We start from the raw sequence: 16757 nt of genomic DNA on the forward strand, positions 1-16757 counted from the left end.
AAAAAAGACACCAAGAATGGTCTTTCAGACTTCAATAGGCATAGCAAACTATTCTAGTTTTAACATTCAAAACATTATATTTGTATATTTGGATTTTATGCCTGTATTTTCCCTTTTCATACTAGATGTCTTTTATCTACAAACTAAATGAAAAAAATCAGAATCCATATTTCCCTAATAAACCCTTCTGGCAAAGACTGAAAGAATGGTCTTTGTACACACACAAGAATGTTTTAAATCTCCCATCAAAAGATTTTCTTCACAGGGGAAATTTCCCTATAAAAGGATGATCTCAATTCCAAACACACCATTTGAAAAACTACCATCTGGGTCATCCAGTTGCCTGTTCATCAACTGTGACTGCTGTGGGCGGAGGCCTTTCAATCCCTTGATTGTGGATGCAGTTTGGTTTATTGGTTTCATTCCTTCAAAACATACGTCCTCCTCCTCTTGATCCGACATGTATCCTGGGGGACTGGGGACACCATCCAGTGTCACTATAAACTTGGGACTTGCAGGTTTATCTGGTTGTACAAGATCTCTGCCAGACAAACAGAAAATACCATAAATTTAGGGAAATGTGAAAATAATTTAAAAACGCTGCTGAGAATTTCTACTGTAAGCACTCTTCAGATCAGCCTATCACTCTCTCACTTGCTGAGAATACCAACAAGAAATGACTAGTTAAGTCTTTTTTCAAGGAATATCCATTTACTAAAGTGATTAAAAGGTACTGTATTATCAGGGTCAAAATTTGTCACTGTGTTCTGTCCAATATAACAGTAAGTCAACAAAGATTTATTAAGTGCTTAAAATGTGCCAAGTACTTGGCTAAGCACTGGGTATATACAAGGAAATCCCCTCACCCCCAATAGTCCCTGCCTTCAAGGATTATACAATCTAATGGGGGGAAACAACCTGTACAACATAAATACATAGTTACATAAATAACTAGTACAAATAAGATAAAAGAAATCTGAAAGGGGAAGACACTAGCAGCTGTGGGAACTTTACATTCTAATAGGGAAAACAACATGTATACACTTAAGTATATATACAAAGTAAAAACAAGGTGGATTTAGGAAGATTTGGTAGATTTTAGGTGGCTGGGAGATCAGGAAAGGCTTCAAATAAGAGTCTTTCTTGTAATAAGAAAAATAAGCTACCGTGTTTGGATAAGGCGTCCTGAAAGAACCCGAAGGCTATCTGCAGTCTTCATTCCAGATTCCTGGTTTGGTGTCGCTACCAGTTCTTCTGACAGCTTTGGTTTCTTCAGGATAAATGATCTTGTGTCTGCGTGGACCATGGATTCCATGTCATAGTAATCTGACCCAAGAAAATTGGCCATAAACACATAATTATTCTTAAATAGACCTGTCATTCCCAGAATGAAGGTTTTTAAAAGAGTATTAGGTCACCTTTTACATAAAAGACCATTCAGCATGTATAATCACCATTCAAAAAATTTCAGAAACAGATGACAAATACTTATCTATAGCCAGTTACAACACGTTTAACCTGAGGTGTAATAATGCCAATCATTTTTCCTATGGATATGGAGACAAGATTACTGTTCATTTCACAAAGAATTCAATTTCTCTTAAAAGTCCTAATTGAGGTATCTGAAGTACTTTACTAGCAGTAATTGATATAGCTCTTTGGAAAACCTGGATGGGTTAGTTAGCAGTCCCATCACTGTCTAGAGTTAACTGCTATACAAAATGTCTAGATATTGCCCTAAGTCACCAAGCTCTCAGACAACACAGATCTGTTTAATCCATTTTGCAGAGTGCCACTTGCAACTTAGGACTTAATGCTTCTTAATGATGGGAATTACTTCAATCTATTTCATATGTCAAGCTATAAATAGAAGTAAACAACAGTAAAAGGAGGAGAAAAACCTAGTAAGGAAAAGACATAATCTTCAATACAATCAACCACAAGTCGTCAATATAACCACACTGCACTTACTGCACTGTAAACAGTCATTAGCAAGACATCAACTGGCTAAAGAATCTGCATGCATTTTCTATAAATGTAGCAACTTGTCACGGAAGCAGGGACAAAAAATATAAATGATCAGTTTTAAATATCCTAGCTTTAGGAAAAGGTAAAAAACCCATACTCTAAGGCTCAACACATGCACACACACAAAAGAAAACATAGACCATCTGAAAACTACAGCACCACAAAGGAAATTTAAAGCCATCACCAACCTTGACTCATTTGTAAAGTTTCCTCCACTACTGGGTCAATTTGCAGTCGGGAAAACAACTGCCTTTGTTGAGCTCCTAAAGATGGCATGGATTAAAAGAAGATTTCACTAAATCTCAAAAATAATCAATACCTACATGTTTAACTTAAAGAGAAAAGTATGTCTGTGTTTGAATATAATGTATCAATTCTCCTGATTGAAGGCTCTGAAGTAATCTGATAGTTATTTTCCAACACAACAACACATCCATGCATCACCTGAGAGAAAGCTATACTTAGGGTTAACAGCAACATAGTAGAGGACCAAAAGTCAGTGTTTCAAAACAGGAAGTGATACCAAAGATGGAAAAGAGGATGATCACAGAGCCATTACAAAGGGGTTTCAGAAAACGGAGCTGTGGGGGCACCGATGAGCTAAATGATGGTACAGAGAGCCAGACAGGTCCAAAATATATGAAAAGTATGAACCAATAACCTAACTCATTGGCCTTTCCCCCTCATCCCACCTTTAAATTATTTAGAGAGAATAGAGACAAAAAAATTGAAGCACTCCAAACAGGAGAGTGTCAGGCTTCTGCTACAAATGTGACATGGAAAATGAAAAAGTTTAACAATTAGTATTTAGAATTTAGTATTAGAATTTAGAATTTAAGATTCAGTATTTGAGTATTCCATTTGCTGATGAAGTATAAAAATACTAATTACGTTAGGTTCTTATAAGAAAGGATGCATTTTAAGCTGAGTTGCTTTGTTTTCTAAATAGGCTCCTTATTTTCTAATATTCTGAGACCCTAACACTTACACTTTCATTCTCTGTACTATACGGAAGAGAAAGTCCACATATCTTGGACACTACCTATAGTAAATGCCTTGTACACAGAAGATACAGCCATTCACATTAATTACGTAAAACAAAAGCCTTTACACTCCAAAGGAGGACAAAAAGTCAGGATTGAGTGAAATGAAAAATACTGATAAGATAACTGAAAGATAGCTACATTTTTTTGTTAACAGGGTTAATCTGAATTGTAGATGTCAGCACAACAAAGTATCTATTGTTTAGCTATGTACCAAATTTTACTGAAATGTGTTACAAGTTAAAAATATGCCTGAAAATATTATCAGAAATTGTTTTGTTTCAATATTCAAGTGGCATGATAACCTTTAGTAGGGTACCAAAGCACAACGAAATTAGTTCAATAACTTCAAAAGTTAACAATGGCTCAAGCAGACACACAAATACAAAATGTCAAACAATGAGTTGAAACAAAGACCCGTCTCTCTCAATTCAGGCAATTAGCATTCTTGTCCTACTCCTAGAGAAACTGACATAAGAACTAGAAATAAGGAAATGGAAGTTTTCATTCCACATATATTCAGATACTAAAACATTTCTGACAAAATGAAGTAACTGTGCAATAGCTAATAACTTTTTAGGTATCAAGTTCATATTCAGATAAATACACAAAAAGATGACATTTACTTTAAATGTGTTTCAAATGTCTAAGTAATGTTTACACTATCCCTCCTAGATCTTAAAAAGGATTATTTTGAGAAGAGAACCCATAGAAATGTCGGAATTCTAAGAATTCTAAGCTTCTGTTTCATTTAACAGGATTCAGAACTGGCAAGAACCTTACTGATCAGTCTAGTCCAAATTCAATTTTTATAAATAAGAAAATTAAGGCTTCACCCAAGATCACTAAGATAAATAGTAAGCAAAAGAGCTGTAATTAAAACCCAGTTTCTTTTAAATCATGAATAATTCACATTTGTTCATTAGAAATGCGTGAGAAAAAAGGTCAGAATGAATTGCGGCTATATCCAAGATGAGTTGAGATCTGTGTAAGAAGATGGATACCTGAAGAACGCACTCAAAAGAGTTTACCTTTTTCAATGTTTCTTAGGAAGCCAATTATTTTTATGTCAGTAGTCCTTGACTGTGTTTCAAAATCTTGTAGCTTCTCTTGAAGATCTTCAAATTGCCTGTTGCATTCAGACGATGATGTTGAAAATTCATTCATTTTAACTTCCAAAGATGAAATTTTAGCTTCATTCTGTGATACTCTAACATTTAGGTCAAAAAGATTTGCTTCCACTGTTAAAACTGCTGCCTTCATGCCTTTAATTTCATTAATATCATTGGATATTTTCCTCAACAGGTGTAAAATACCATCTAGCTCATCCAGCGAACAAGAGGAACCAGTTACAGTTCCCAACTCAATTGGCTCAGGTGAGAAGAAGATTGGTGAAGATGGTGACAAGTACCTTGATGACATTTTCATAGGTTTTTCCATCTCCTTTACTGTTATGTGACTTTTCTTTCAACAGTCTATTACTTTAGACTGTTTCATCAAAACGTAAAAGCAGAGATGAAGGCTTTTACCTCAAGAGGCACTAAATTAGGTCTGCACTACATTTTAAAACCTATAATTAAGATAGTGTTACACATTTCCAGAGTCCTAAGTGAAAGTAGCTTTGAAAATGCTGTATAACAACCCACACTAATTTTCCCTGCACCTCAATGAACAATACCTGAAACTTAGTCCCCTGTTTCTCATGAGTGCTACTTTATAGCTCCTCTTTAAACAATAAACCCCATTATTACATGCAAAAATACATACTGGCTTGTGATTGGCTGAAAACAAACAATGTGATACATCAGGAATTTTCTATTATTTACCTCATGTGTCAGAAGTACTGAGGACCTAAATCAAAAATTAACTACTCTCTAATAACATTTAATATTTTACTCTCCAGCAGACAAAACATAATTTAAATATATACGTCAATGGCAAATCTTTGATTGTTGATTCGTTCTAAAGTACGCCTTTTTTTTTTTAAACAGATTTTTAGCTATCATTCCCTCTTCAAGATTCAAGAGTTGGACAGTACCAACTCATGTTACAACCAATTCCATACGGTAATGATCTATCATAATGGATTTCTATTTATATGAGGAAAAAAAGTTAAACGTTAAGATCATCCAATTTGCCCATCTAAGAAAGACATGCAAACATATGATCACAGCATGTTATTTTGTACATACAGAACTTTCAAATCATGAACAAAAATGTCATGATAAAATAGCAGACACAAAATATTTATCATTTATGGTGGATATCCATTAGGAGTTTTTTGTTTTTGCAACCTGTGACCACTACTACTTCTTACACAGAAGAAATCCTAGTTAATGTTATGTCCATAGCAAAGAACTATGTTTCAAAAGTGTCTTCTAGTTCTAAATCCTATGAAATACAAATAAGCATGCTATACTAGTCTCACTAAAATGACAATTTTTAAACATAAACATATAGGATTTAGAAGGAAAAGACATTAAAGATTACCTAGTCTACCCAAGTTAACATATACAAATGGACAGCACCTCATTCAAGGCTGTCACTTCAGGAGGCTGGTTAGACCACAGATATAGATATTTTAACCATACTCCCGCTGTTCACTGTCAGCCTACAGAGCCAGTTTGAGCCACACAAGAAAAGGGATGTTAGTACTTTACAGTGACACTGTAGGAATTATTATTTCAATTTTGGGAAGTTTCATCAATGGATTATCCAACTTTTAAAATAAGTTATAGGGGCAGCTAGGTGGCGCAGTGGATAGAGAACCGGCCCTGAAGTCAGGAGGACCTGAGTTCAAATCCAGCCTCTAACCAAACACTTGGCACTTACTAGCTGTGTGACCCTGGGCAAGTCACTTAACCCCAACTGCCTAACCAAAAAAAAAAAAAAAAAAAGTTATAAAAGGGTTGGACTATATTTGGAATTAACTTTTTTTTGACAGAAACTGATCAATTTATTATGATTCTTATAAGAACAATGGAATGGCAATCAGGGCTCTGTCACTATATAACTATGTAACCTTAGGGAAAGCATGTACTCTGGATATCTTAGTTTTCCCTCCTGTAAAATTAGGAATTTGATAATGGATTAAAAACCTAAAACCTAAATACTTTTATGACTCTCTGTGACCCACTTTTACATAATCACCAAAATGCAAACTAGAATATTATTTCGATAAAATTTAATACACAAACTCATTTGTTATTTAGTTGGCCCAGTAGGAGCAACATTTGGCTTTCTAATGATGAAAAGTTCCCCATTTGTGAATCAGATATCTCAAAGGTCCTTTCTATTTCTAAAATTCTATTATTTTTGAAGAGAATAGAAGGGAGCAAAGGGCACCGACTAGCCTTATTTTACATACATACATATTAATGTATATGTATGTATATAATACACACACACACATCTGTACCTTAAACACTCCGTATCCTAGACTCCAGCCAAACTGAATTTCTCTCTTTCTCCAATACACATTTTATGGTTTTCTTCCTTTACTGGTTTTGTTCACAACACTCCCTAAAGCCTGGGATGCCCTCTTCACCAACTTCCTAGTCAGCCTTAAAAGTCCAAAATGAAGATCACCTCCTTCATGAAGCATTCTTGATTCACTCAGTTGGTAAAGCCATTCTCTCCCACTTCAGACTTCAATAAAATATATTTGTAATATATTTGTAACATATTAATTATCTGCCACAACCCCCATTAGCATACAATTTCCATGAGGTCAAGGAATATGTCTTATCGAGAATTTGTATTTTCCTCAGAATCTAACATAGTACACCCATTAAAAAGTTGAGGTGAGAGTATCATTAAGGAACAAAGAAGGGAGTGACATAAGTAGTCAGGATAAAACAAAAAGGCCCAAGACAGAATCAGATGGAAATAAATTTTATACAGAGATTTGGCAGTTTGAAAAAGCAAGCACAGAAGTTATCAAGGAAAACCTCCTACTCTTTCTAACCTTTGAAAATGATCCAGTGCAGCTAGATGGCGCAGTGGATAGAGCACCAGCCCTGGAGTCAGGAGGACTCAAGTTCAAATCCAGCCTCAGACACATGATACTCACTAGATGTGTGACCCTGGGCAAGTCACTTAACCCCAATTGCCTCACCAAAAAACAACCCAAAAAAACAGAAAATGATCAAATCTTCAACAAGAGACTTTCCCCCTCCCACCCCCCACCCCCAAAAATGGCTTGCAGTTTCTCCTAATCAATGGTCCTACAATATGCTGAGAAACTTTAAGTACTGCTCTGTGCCCTCTCAATTTAATGTTGTCAGGGAGTAGCAATCAGAAGATATGATGAATTCCTGGCAGTGACACTAAGTATCCCCAAAGCCCTAACTAAAAAAATATAATCAGCTCTGAATCCTACAGCATGACAAAGAGATTTAACCTCAAAAGCAGCTGGGTATGTCCTCTTCTCTTCCTCTCTTTCTTTGGGCCACAGGACCCCTTCTTACCATGTGTATTCTACCACTTCTAGCTTGAAAACCATCGTCCTTGTTGGAGGAGCCTAAAGAAATGAGGAGCTCTGCCTTTTCCCCTCAACATGTGCAGGTCCCGCTTGTATTCTTGATCTAAACACCACTTTCAAAAACAGTACATTTTGTTGTCATTGGCATTGTTACAAACCTAACCTCCTACCCTTTTTGACAATATTTTAACAAGGTTGTGCTATTCTGTGTTTATATCTGGCCATGCACCTTTAGCTTTCCATCTTCTGTTCCTGCTCTTCTAAAAATATAAGCTGAATAAACTTCTGTATAATCACCCTGCTGCATTTAATATACCTACCCTTTTCCTTTCTCGTTATAACTTTTCATAATTACATAGACAGAATTGCTATTTACCTCACCCACATTATTTTTTCTACTAAATTTTCTTATTCTAAATAACCACCAAAAACATTTCAATAAAAAATAGATTTTACATAAACTATAAATTAAATGTTGTAATTTGTTTTTAATGTGTAGAATAACTTTAACAAAACATGATAAAAATCTGTTTGCTTTTATTATTTCCTGATCTGCATTTTTAATTTTGGAGCTGTTACTAATTTGTACACAATTGTAATCAGTGTATACATTATTGATTCTTTTTTTCATTTAGCATCATTTCATATATATGTTCCCATATTTCTTTGTATTACAAACCATTTCAATACAAACACAATTTTGTTCAGCCCTTTCCAAATCATTGGACACATGAGTTGTTTCTAGTTTTTCTCATTATAAATAAAGTTGCTGGGAATATTTTCATAAAGATGGATAATTGTTTCCTTTCAATAGTGTCCTTAGGCAGTCCTAGTAATGTCCCCTACCCAGTTTCTCACATTACATTCTCATGCTGAGAAATTATATTCTTTGAACATCTTTAACCATACAGTCTTTCACTTGGATTCCTTGAAATCTGCTTCTTAAAAATTGAGCTTTCCAGCAATCATCAAAACTACTTGGTACTGACTAAGAAATAGAGTGGTGGATCAGTGGAACAGATTAGGTACACAAGACACAGTAGTCAATGACTACAGCAATCTACTGTTTGATAAACCCAAAGACTCCAGCTTCTGAAATAAGAATTCGTTATCTGAAAAAAAAAATGCCAGGAAAACTGGAAAATAGTATAGCAGAAACTAGGCGTAGACCAACATCTTACACTGTATACCAAGAGAAGGTCAAAATGGGTACATGATTTAGACATAAAGAGTGATACTATGAGCAAATCAAGACAGCAAGGAATAGTTTACCTGTCAGATTTATGGAGAACAGAAGAATTTATGGATAAAGAACATTATGAAATGCAAAATGGATACTTTTAATTACATTAAATTGAAAAGTTTTTGCACAAAGCCAGTGTAACCAAGATTAGAAGGGAAGCAGAACATTGGGAAAGAATTTTTACAACCACTGTAATAAATGCCTCATTTCTAAAATATATAGAGAACTGAGTCAAATTTATAAGAATACAAATCATTCCCGAATTGATAAATGGTCAAAGGATATGAACAGGTAGTTTTCAGATGAAGAAATTAAAGCTATCTATAGTCATATGAAAAAATGCTCCAAATCACTATTTATTAGAGAAATGCAAATTAAAACAACTCTGAGATACATCATATATATCAGATTGACTAACATGATAAATGCTGGAGAAGATATGGGAAAATTGGAACACTAATGCATTGTTGGTGGAGTTGTATACTGATCTAATCATTCTGGTCAACAATTTGGAACTATGCCCAAAGGGCTATAAACTGTGCATACCCTTTAACCCAGCTATACCACTTCTAGGTCTGTATACCAAAGAGATCATAAAAATGGGAAAAAGACCCACATGTACAAAGATATTTATAGCAGCTCTTTTTGTGGTAACCAAGAGGAAATTAAGAGGATGCCCATCAATTGGGGAATGGTTAAATAAGCTGTGGTATATGAATGTAATGGAATACTATCGTTCCATAAGAAATAGTGAGCAGGCAGACTTCAAAAAACCTGGTAAGATGTATGTGAACTGATGCTGACTGAAGTGAGCAGAACCAGGAGAACACTGTACACAGTAACAGCAACATTGTGCAATGACTAACTTTGTTAGACTTAGCTCTTCTGAGCAACGCAACGATTTAAGACAATTCCAAAAGACTCATGATGGAAAATGCTATCCACATCCAGAGAAAGAACTATGGAGTCTGAATGCAGATCAAAGCATACTTTTTGCTCTTTTGCTGTTTTTTGTTTGTTTTTTCTCATGGTTTTTCCCTTTTGTTCTGACTCTTCTTTCATAACATGACTAATATGGAAATATGTTTAATATGATCATACATAGATAACCTAAATCAGATTGCATGCCATTTTGGGGAGGGGGGAAATTTTAGAACTTAAAATCTTAAAAAAGCAAATGCTAAAAACTAAAAATAAATTAATTTTTTTAAATTATGAGCAGGAGGATTTCACAAAAACCTGCACTTAACGTGAACTGACGCTGAGTGAAGTGAGCAGAACTAGGAGAACACTGTCCATAGTAACAGCAACATTGTGCAATGACCAACTTTGATAGACGTAGCTCTTCCCAGCAATGCAATGATCTAACACAATTCCAAATGACTAAAGATGGAAAATGCTATCCACATCCAGAGAAATAACCATGGAGCCTGAATGCAGATACTGTTTTCTCTCTTTTTTTTTTCCTTTCTCGTGGCTTTTCCCTTTGGTTCTGATTCTTCTTTACAACATGACTAATGTGGAGATATGTTTAATATGATTGTACATGTATAGCCCAGATTACATGCCATCCTGGGGAGGGGGGAAGGTGGGGGGGTGGTAAAATTTAGAATTCAAAATCTAATAAAGGTGAATGTTGAAAACGAAAAATAAATATTTTTTTAAAAATTGAGCTTTCTTTCATAATCTGCTATACTCAAAATTGTCTTAACAATTCTGAAAATTAATTTGGAATTTTATCCCAAAAGTCATTAAACTATGCATATGACCCACCCGAATTTTACCCCAAAAGTCATTAAAATATTCATATGATCCACCAATACCACTACTAGGCTTGTACCCCAAAGAGAACAAAGACAGAGGGAAAAGACCCATATGGACAAAGATACTGATAGTAGTATTTTTTGTTGTAGCAAAGACATAGAAGCAAAGTGGATGCCCATCAACTGGAGAATGGTTAAACAAACCATGGTTTATGAATGTAATGGAATACCACTGCACCATAAGAAATGATTAAAGGGATGGATTCAGAGAAACCTGTACAATCTGATGCAAAGTAAACTGAGTAGAACAAGGAAAATAACTTACACAATGACTACAATACTGTAAAGGAAAACAGTTTTGAAAGATTTGGCTGATTAATGCAATGACCAATTACAACTCCAGAAGACTGATAATGAAGCATGCTTTCCAACTCCTAGCAGAGTTGGAGAGTGCAGAGTGCAGAACGAGACAGAAATATTCAGATATGACCAGCATGTGAATGTGTTGCTTGACTATATATTTTTTTTTAACAACAGAAGATGTTTGTATTTAGGGGTGAGAACCGCAGGAAAGAATAAAAAGGTAGTAATACCAAAAATAAAGAAAAAAGAGCACTGATGAAACCTTTAAAATATACAGAAGAGAGCAGAAGTTCAGAAGGGGAAACAGACAAGCAGGACTGTATTGGTACTACTGGGTTAAATTTGATATATGATTTTCAAAGAGTCCTATGTTATAGAGATTCTGTTTCACATACAACCCTCTTTTTCTGTTCTTTGTTTATTGAAATGTTTGTGTTTATTGATATTTGACAAATTTTTAAAAAAAAGAAAGAGGAAGAGAAGAAGGAACAAAGAATGAAAGGGAAGGAAGAAGAGAGGGAGGAGGAGTGAACCATTCCACAGCTGATAAGGCACTGGTCTTAGAATCAGAAAAAACCTAGTTCAAATATTGTCTTTTAACTTTGTGCCTCAGTTTTTCCTCATCTGTAAAAGGAGGTTGGATTCAATGGTCTCAAAAGTCCCTTCCAGCTTTAAACTACGATCCTATAATCCAATATTTTTTTAAAAAAAAGATAGCCCCATCCATATTCTGTCTATAGTATATTTCCTATAATAATAATATTACTTCTGTTTCTCCTCTCCCAAACACTCTCTACCATGTTTCTACTTTGAGGTCCATGAAAAGAACTCCAGGTCTTTTATCTTCTTTACAAACAATGCTACTGCTCCTCCTCCCATTCACTGTTTAGTAGACACTGCTTTTGAATAACGTATAATTTTAATTGCCATATTCAAGTTATTAGTCCAGTTTCACTAAGTTTGAATAGCTGCTATGTGATATATATACCTTATGTTACCTACCTCTTGTATGTTAGTTTAAGTATTAGTTACTGTTAGCAACCAACTTGCTTTTATTTTCAGCTGAGAACTACCAGGTAGCATTTCCACTATGCTACTTCTTTCTTCTCCCACCTTTCATAATATTTGGTTTTTGTCAATCCTCAACTTTCTCTCCCTCCTCCTAAAATAAAAATTAAGTGTGATCTTGAACAGGTCAGCAGGATATCTCACAAGATACATTCTTCCGGATAATTCTGGTCTGTCCGTTGTCCAGAGGGTATCCTAGTACCATTCTGTCAAGCTGTTCACTTCTAATATCCCCCTTCCTTCTAAAACTATAACTATCAAAATGGAAGAGATAAAAGTACTACCTGTGCTGCTGAGTTATTTTATTACTTAAATGGAACCACAAAGTTTCTAGAGGTGCAGTATAGATTTATTTTAGGCTATCGTTGTTTCCCAGGTTAAATCATCTGTAGGCAGAATAGTGGGTTTTGGTAGAAACTAAAGGAGGACTAAAATTTCTCAAAGGTCTCAAAAACACCATACAGGATCACCTACGTACAAAGAAAGACAACTCTGAGTTATCTAGGAATTAATTTAAAAGACCTCTGAACTAAAGGAACTAGCTACCAAACCTCTTAGGATACAGACTAAGTGATAGTGGGTGATGTGGAGCTCATGCTGTTTCTAGAAGAATGCTAGTAAAAAAAAACAGTCTCTAATTATCCAGTTATAATTATATATTGTCACAATTTATTTTTAAATATGTAAATTAATTTTAACAAAATATCACAAAAATGTTCTATTTGTTTTTGTCATCGCCTGATCTTCTGCATTTTAAATTTCGTTTTACTTAGTTTTAAGACTCCTATACCTATTTCAGCATAGAAATATCAAGTGCATATACAGTACTGGGGTGGAGGAGGAAGGGACAAAAAACAGCAAAAAAATAAGGCTGTGAAATTTTATAGTAGCCTCAGAAACAAATTCAACTGTAATATATCTACGCATTTTTGAATCTGCAAATGTTTGTCACTGATCATTTTGGCTAGGAGACAGAACAGCAATCAATGTCATGATTAGGAAGATTAACTATGATAATCTATTATATTTATACTCACAACCAAATAAATGCCTGCCAAAATAATGGGCTGAAAAAGAGATGAAGGCATTTAGGTCTATATGATTTAGCCCTTGACGTGTATGTAAATAAGCCTGCAACTCTTAAACTACAGAGAGCATGAGAAATTAGTCAAAGAATTAGAAATGTCCTAACTTCATAACGAATCAAAAAGAGAAGCTGAGGCTACTGAAAGGCCTCCACTAGAGGGCACTCAAAAACAACTTCTAAAATCTTCCCAGTGTTTTGGTCTTTGTCCAGTCTTGAGTTTGGAAGAGCAATATCATCTTCCTTTGCCATTTGTTTCTTTACTGACTGCCTGTCCAGGTTCATCGACACCAGGGATATAGGCTTACCATGTTATGTAAAGCTTTCACTATAGAGTAAGGATTTTCATGGGTGATTTTCCCTATCAATTAAACTTATTAAAAAGATCCATGATTTCATCAGTGTAGGTACCCTCCACAGACTTAGATTGAAACCCTTACCTTACTACCTTAGCATATAGCCTCTATGAGGAGTTTCCTGCCCTCTCCCACAAAAAAAAAGTGTTATCAAATGATAACACTGAAAAATGAACTAGGATGGTTCTTGGATAATTTTAACCACACTGTATTAGGAGAAATCTTTTCAGATTGGTAGGACCTGCCCAGAACTTGTGTTGTACTGGCAAAGTCTTTAAAAGCCCAGGATCACTTCCATGTTAAAATGAGGCATTGAATTAAAACTTTAGAAGAGACTTTAACTGAACTCTCTTAGGGTTACAAATCACATTTCAAAAGCAAAAGCAGCTTTCAATCTAACCTGAAAGGCAAATTAAAAACATAATTTACAGGTTTAGCGGTGGCCAAGAATTGGACAGGCCATTGTTTTAATGACTCAAAATATTAAGTGGAATAAATAAATAAATAAAAGATATGAAAGGGATAAGAAAGCATTTTTTAACCATACAATATTCCAACTATGAGTATTGTAAAATGCTAAGCTTGAGAAGTTATTAAAAATGTGATCTCCCAAGTTTATTCCTTCTTATTCAAAGTTAGTACTGCAGAACCCAGACATAGCCTCTACAACTTAAGAGAAAATCTGAAAAACTATGAAACGGTTTGGAAAACAATGATTAAATGGGTTTAGAAAATGTAATCATTTAGTATAAAGAAAAAAGTGGTAAAGAGGTGATTTATCACTAGTGAAGTATATTAAGGTTGTCATTATCATTGATGAGAGGTGTAATGACATAGTGAAGAGTTAGTTATGAAGTAAGGAAGACTGGGGTTCAAGGCCCACCTCTGACAAATTTTTGCTGCATGATCTCAAGGACAAGTCATTTAACCTCTTAGAACCCACAGATAACTCTCTAACACCAAAAATTGCAGAGCTGGTGAAAATCTGTATTGGTAGAGGAAGTTTCCTTTTTGAGAGCTACCTCACAGGTCTAAAAATAAAAATAATAAAATAAAATAAAAAATATAAATACAAATAAATAAAAATCTAAAAATAAAAGCACAGGTCTAAAAATCATTAAAGATAATAACAACTCTCATTTATACCTAGCATTTTACAGTTTACAAAGCTCTTTCCTTACAATCTTCTTAGGTGAATAATGAAAGTTACTACCCCAATAAATATCTGCTGGATTTTACAGAAGAGGATAAAAAGGATCAGAGACACCATGACTATCGTACAAATTATTTAAAGAGATCAAGAGAGAGAAAGAGAAAGAGAGAAAATACACCCACGAACAAAAGATAAACATCAATCAGAGAAATGTACCTTAGACAATTGAGAAAAAAATTCCTAATCATGAGTTAGGAAACAATTGAACAGAGTAACTACTAACTGAAGACTAAGACAACCTTTCTTTTTATAGTACCCACAACCCCTACCAGAGTGTAAGCACAGAGCAAGAACTAAAATATTTGTTGAATAAGCACAATGCTGAACACACCTATGTCTAACTCTACTAGATAGTACAGAGGTAAAATATGATTAAGACAGTCCTATCTTACTATCTAGATGAGAAGAGAGGCAGGATGGCATGACAGATAGAGATGGAGCTAGTCTGAGAGTCAGGGAGACCTGAATTAAAGGCTCACTTCTGACACATACTGGCTGTACAACACTGGATAAGTCATTTAACTCTCAATGTCCTAGGCAACTCTCTAAGACTCTAAACTATGGAGCGTGTGCCAATCTACAGTGGTATAAGTTCTTTACCAAGAGCTTACTACACTAGTGAAATCTGGCAAAAATAAATAAATACATAAATAAATAGGGTTAAATTACACTGTAAAGAAAAGTGCAAAGGACTTTGAAAAAATACAATTTAATGTGGGACAGAACTGTCAAGGAAACATTCACAAAGCAAGTAAGACTTGAGCTATACATTCAATGTGCAGAAAGGATCAACATAAAACACTCCATATTGCAAAGAAGGATCTGAAGGTAGAGGGAGGTGAAGGTGCTGAATAACATGAGCAACAGCAGAAGGACTGAGTACCTGGGTGTTGGGGATCCAGTACGGTGAAAAGATTAGGGTGCAAGATTCAACTGAGGAGTAGTTTGAAACAGGATGCAATAGGTTAGGGTGGGCCCAAATCATACAGAGCCTTGAAAAGTAAGCAAAGGAATTTATAATTGGTACAGGTGCTAATTGTGGACTCACTGTGGCTCATGAATAGGAAAGTAACATGGTGAAAGTATTTTAGGAAGATCAATGTAGCTAATGGTTGCACAGAATGGTTTAAAGCAAAGGAAAAATTTGGAGACAATAAAACCAATGATGGCATAGTGATTAGGGCCTGGACTAGAGGTGGAAGGGTAGGGAGCAATGGGAATGGAGATGAAGGAATTAATCTGAGACACTGAGAATGAATACCTGACAAGATTCAATTATTGACTATATATGAATGGGAAAATCAAAGAGAACAATTTAAAATGACTAAATGTTTTAAACCCAGGAGAACAGTAGGGGCATTAACGGAAAGAGAGAAAAAGAATACAACCTTCTTCCTCAGCAAAATGTAAGTAATGATAATATTATTAAGTGCTGGATCTGAATTTAGGAAGTTCAAATCTGGCTTCAGATGCTTACTAGCTGTGTGATTCTGGGCAAGTCACTTAACCTCGGTCTACCGAAGTTTCCTTCTCTGGAAGATGGGAGTAATAACAGTACCTACCTCTGAGGATTACAGTGAGGATAAAATGAGATATTATTTGTGAAGCGCTTTACAAACCTTAAAGCGCTATGTAAATGTTAGCTATTGTTACTAAAAATGTAAGGATAGAATGTTTCTCACACACATTAGATATAGGTCTTCCCTGAGGTAAGAAACTGTAGACTTCATCAACAAACATTCACTGAAAAACTATCTCTGCATAGGCTCCTTCTAAGTTCTTAAATTTAGGGTTGGGTTAATTATTTTTCTAACAGTACAGCAAATGTTAATTTCACTTGAGGAAATGTGCAATAAAAAACTGAGTATCACTTTACCATTACCTTGAATTCTTTCTAAACTCTGTTCTTTTGCTTCCTCTAGTTGAATTGGAGGACTTAATCTGGGCAGCCTGCTTTGCCCCTGGACCACTTCTATTAGAGATTCTTCCTGAGCAGTACGAGTTCGGGGAGCAACTGGAACCGTCTGTTTCTGTGGGACTTTCACATAAGAGAGAAATATATAAATGGTATTATTGCATATCAAATCTCAATTTTGAATGTCATCATATCTAA

General features: G+C 35.0%; 1 protein-coding gene across 4 annotated transcripts in view; it reads right to left on the reverse strand.

The window, feature by feature from the left end:
* ZC3H14 (zinc finger CCCH-type containing 14) overlaps nucleotides 1-16757 on the reverse strand; it is a 49561-nt gene that overhangs the window by 11799 nt on the left and 21005 nt on the right. The window contains exons 9-12 of one of the 4 annotated variants that reach the window (XM_027844868.1): nucleotides 16527-16682; nucleotides 2217-2291; nucleotides 1167-1326; nucleotides 324-541 (exon numbers count right to left, since the gene is read on the reverse strand). In XM_027844868.1, coding sequence (XP_027700669.1) covers nucleotides 324-541; nucleotides 1167-1326; nucleotides 2217-2291; nucleotides 16527-16682 — 609 coding nt within the window. Of the gene's footprint in view, nucleotides 1-308; nucleotides 542-1166; nucleotides 1327-2216; nucleotides 2292-16526; nucleotides 16683-16757 lie in introns of all 4 variants that reach the window. The other 3 variants (XM_027844867.1, XM_027844871.1, XM_027844869.1) reach the window with 3 other exon arrangements.

Source organism: Vombatus ursinus, unplaced genomic scaffold (genome assembly GCF_900497805.2).
Source record: "Vombatus ursinus unplaced genomic scaffold, bare-nosed wombat genome assembly UNPS02014945.1, whole genome shotgun sequence".
Classification (NCBI taxonomy): Eukaryota; Metazoa; Chordata; class Mammalia; order Diprotodontia; family Vombatidae; genus Vombatus; species Vombatus ursinus.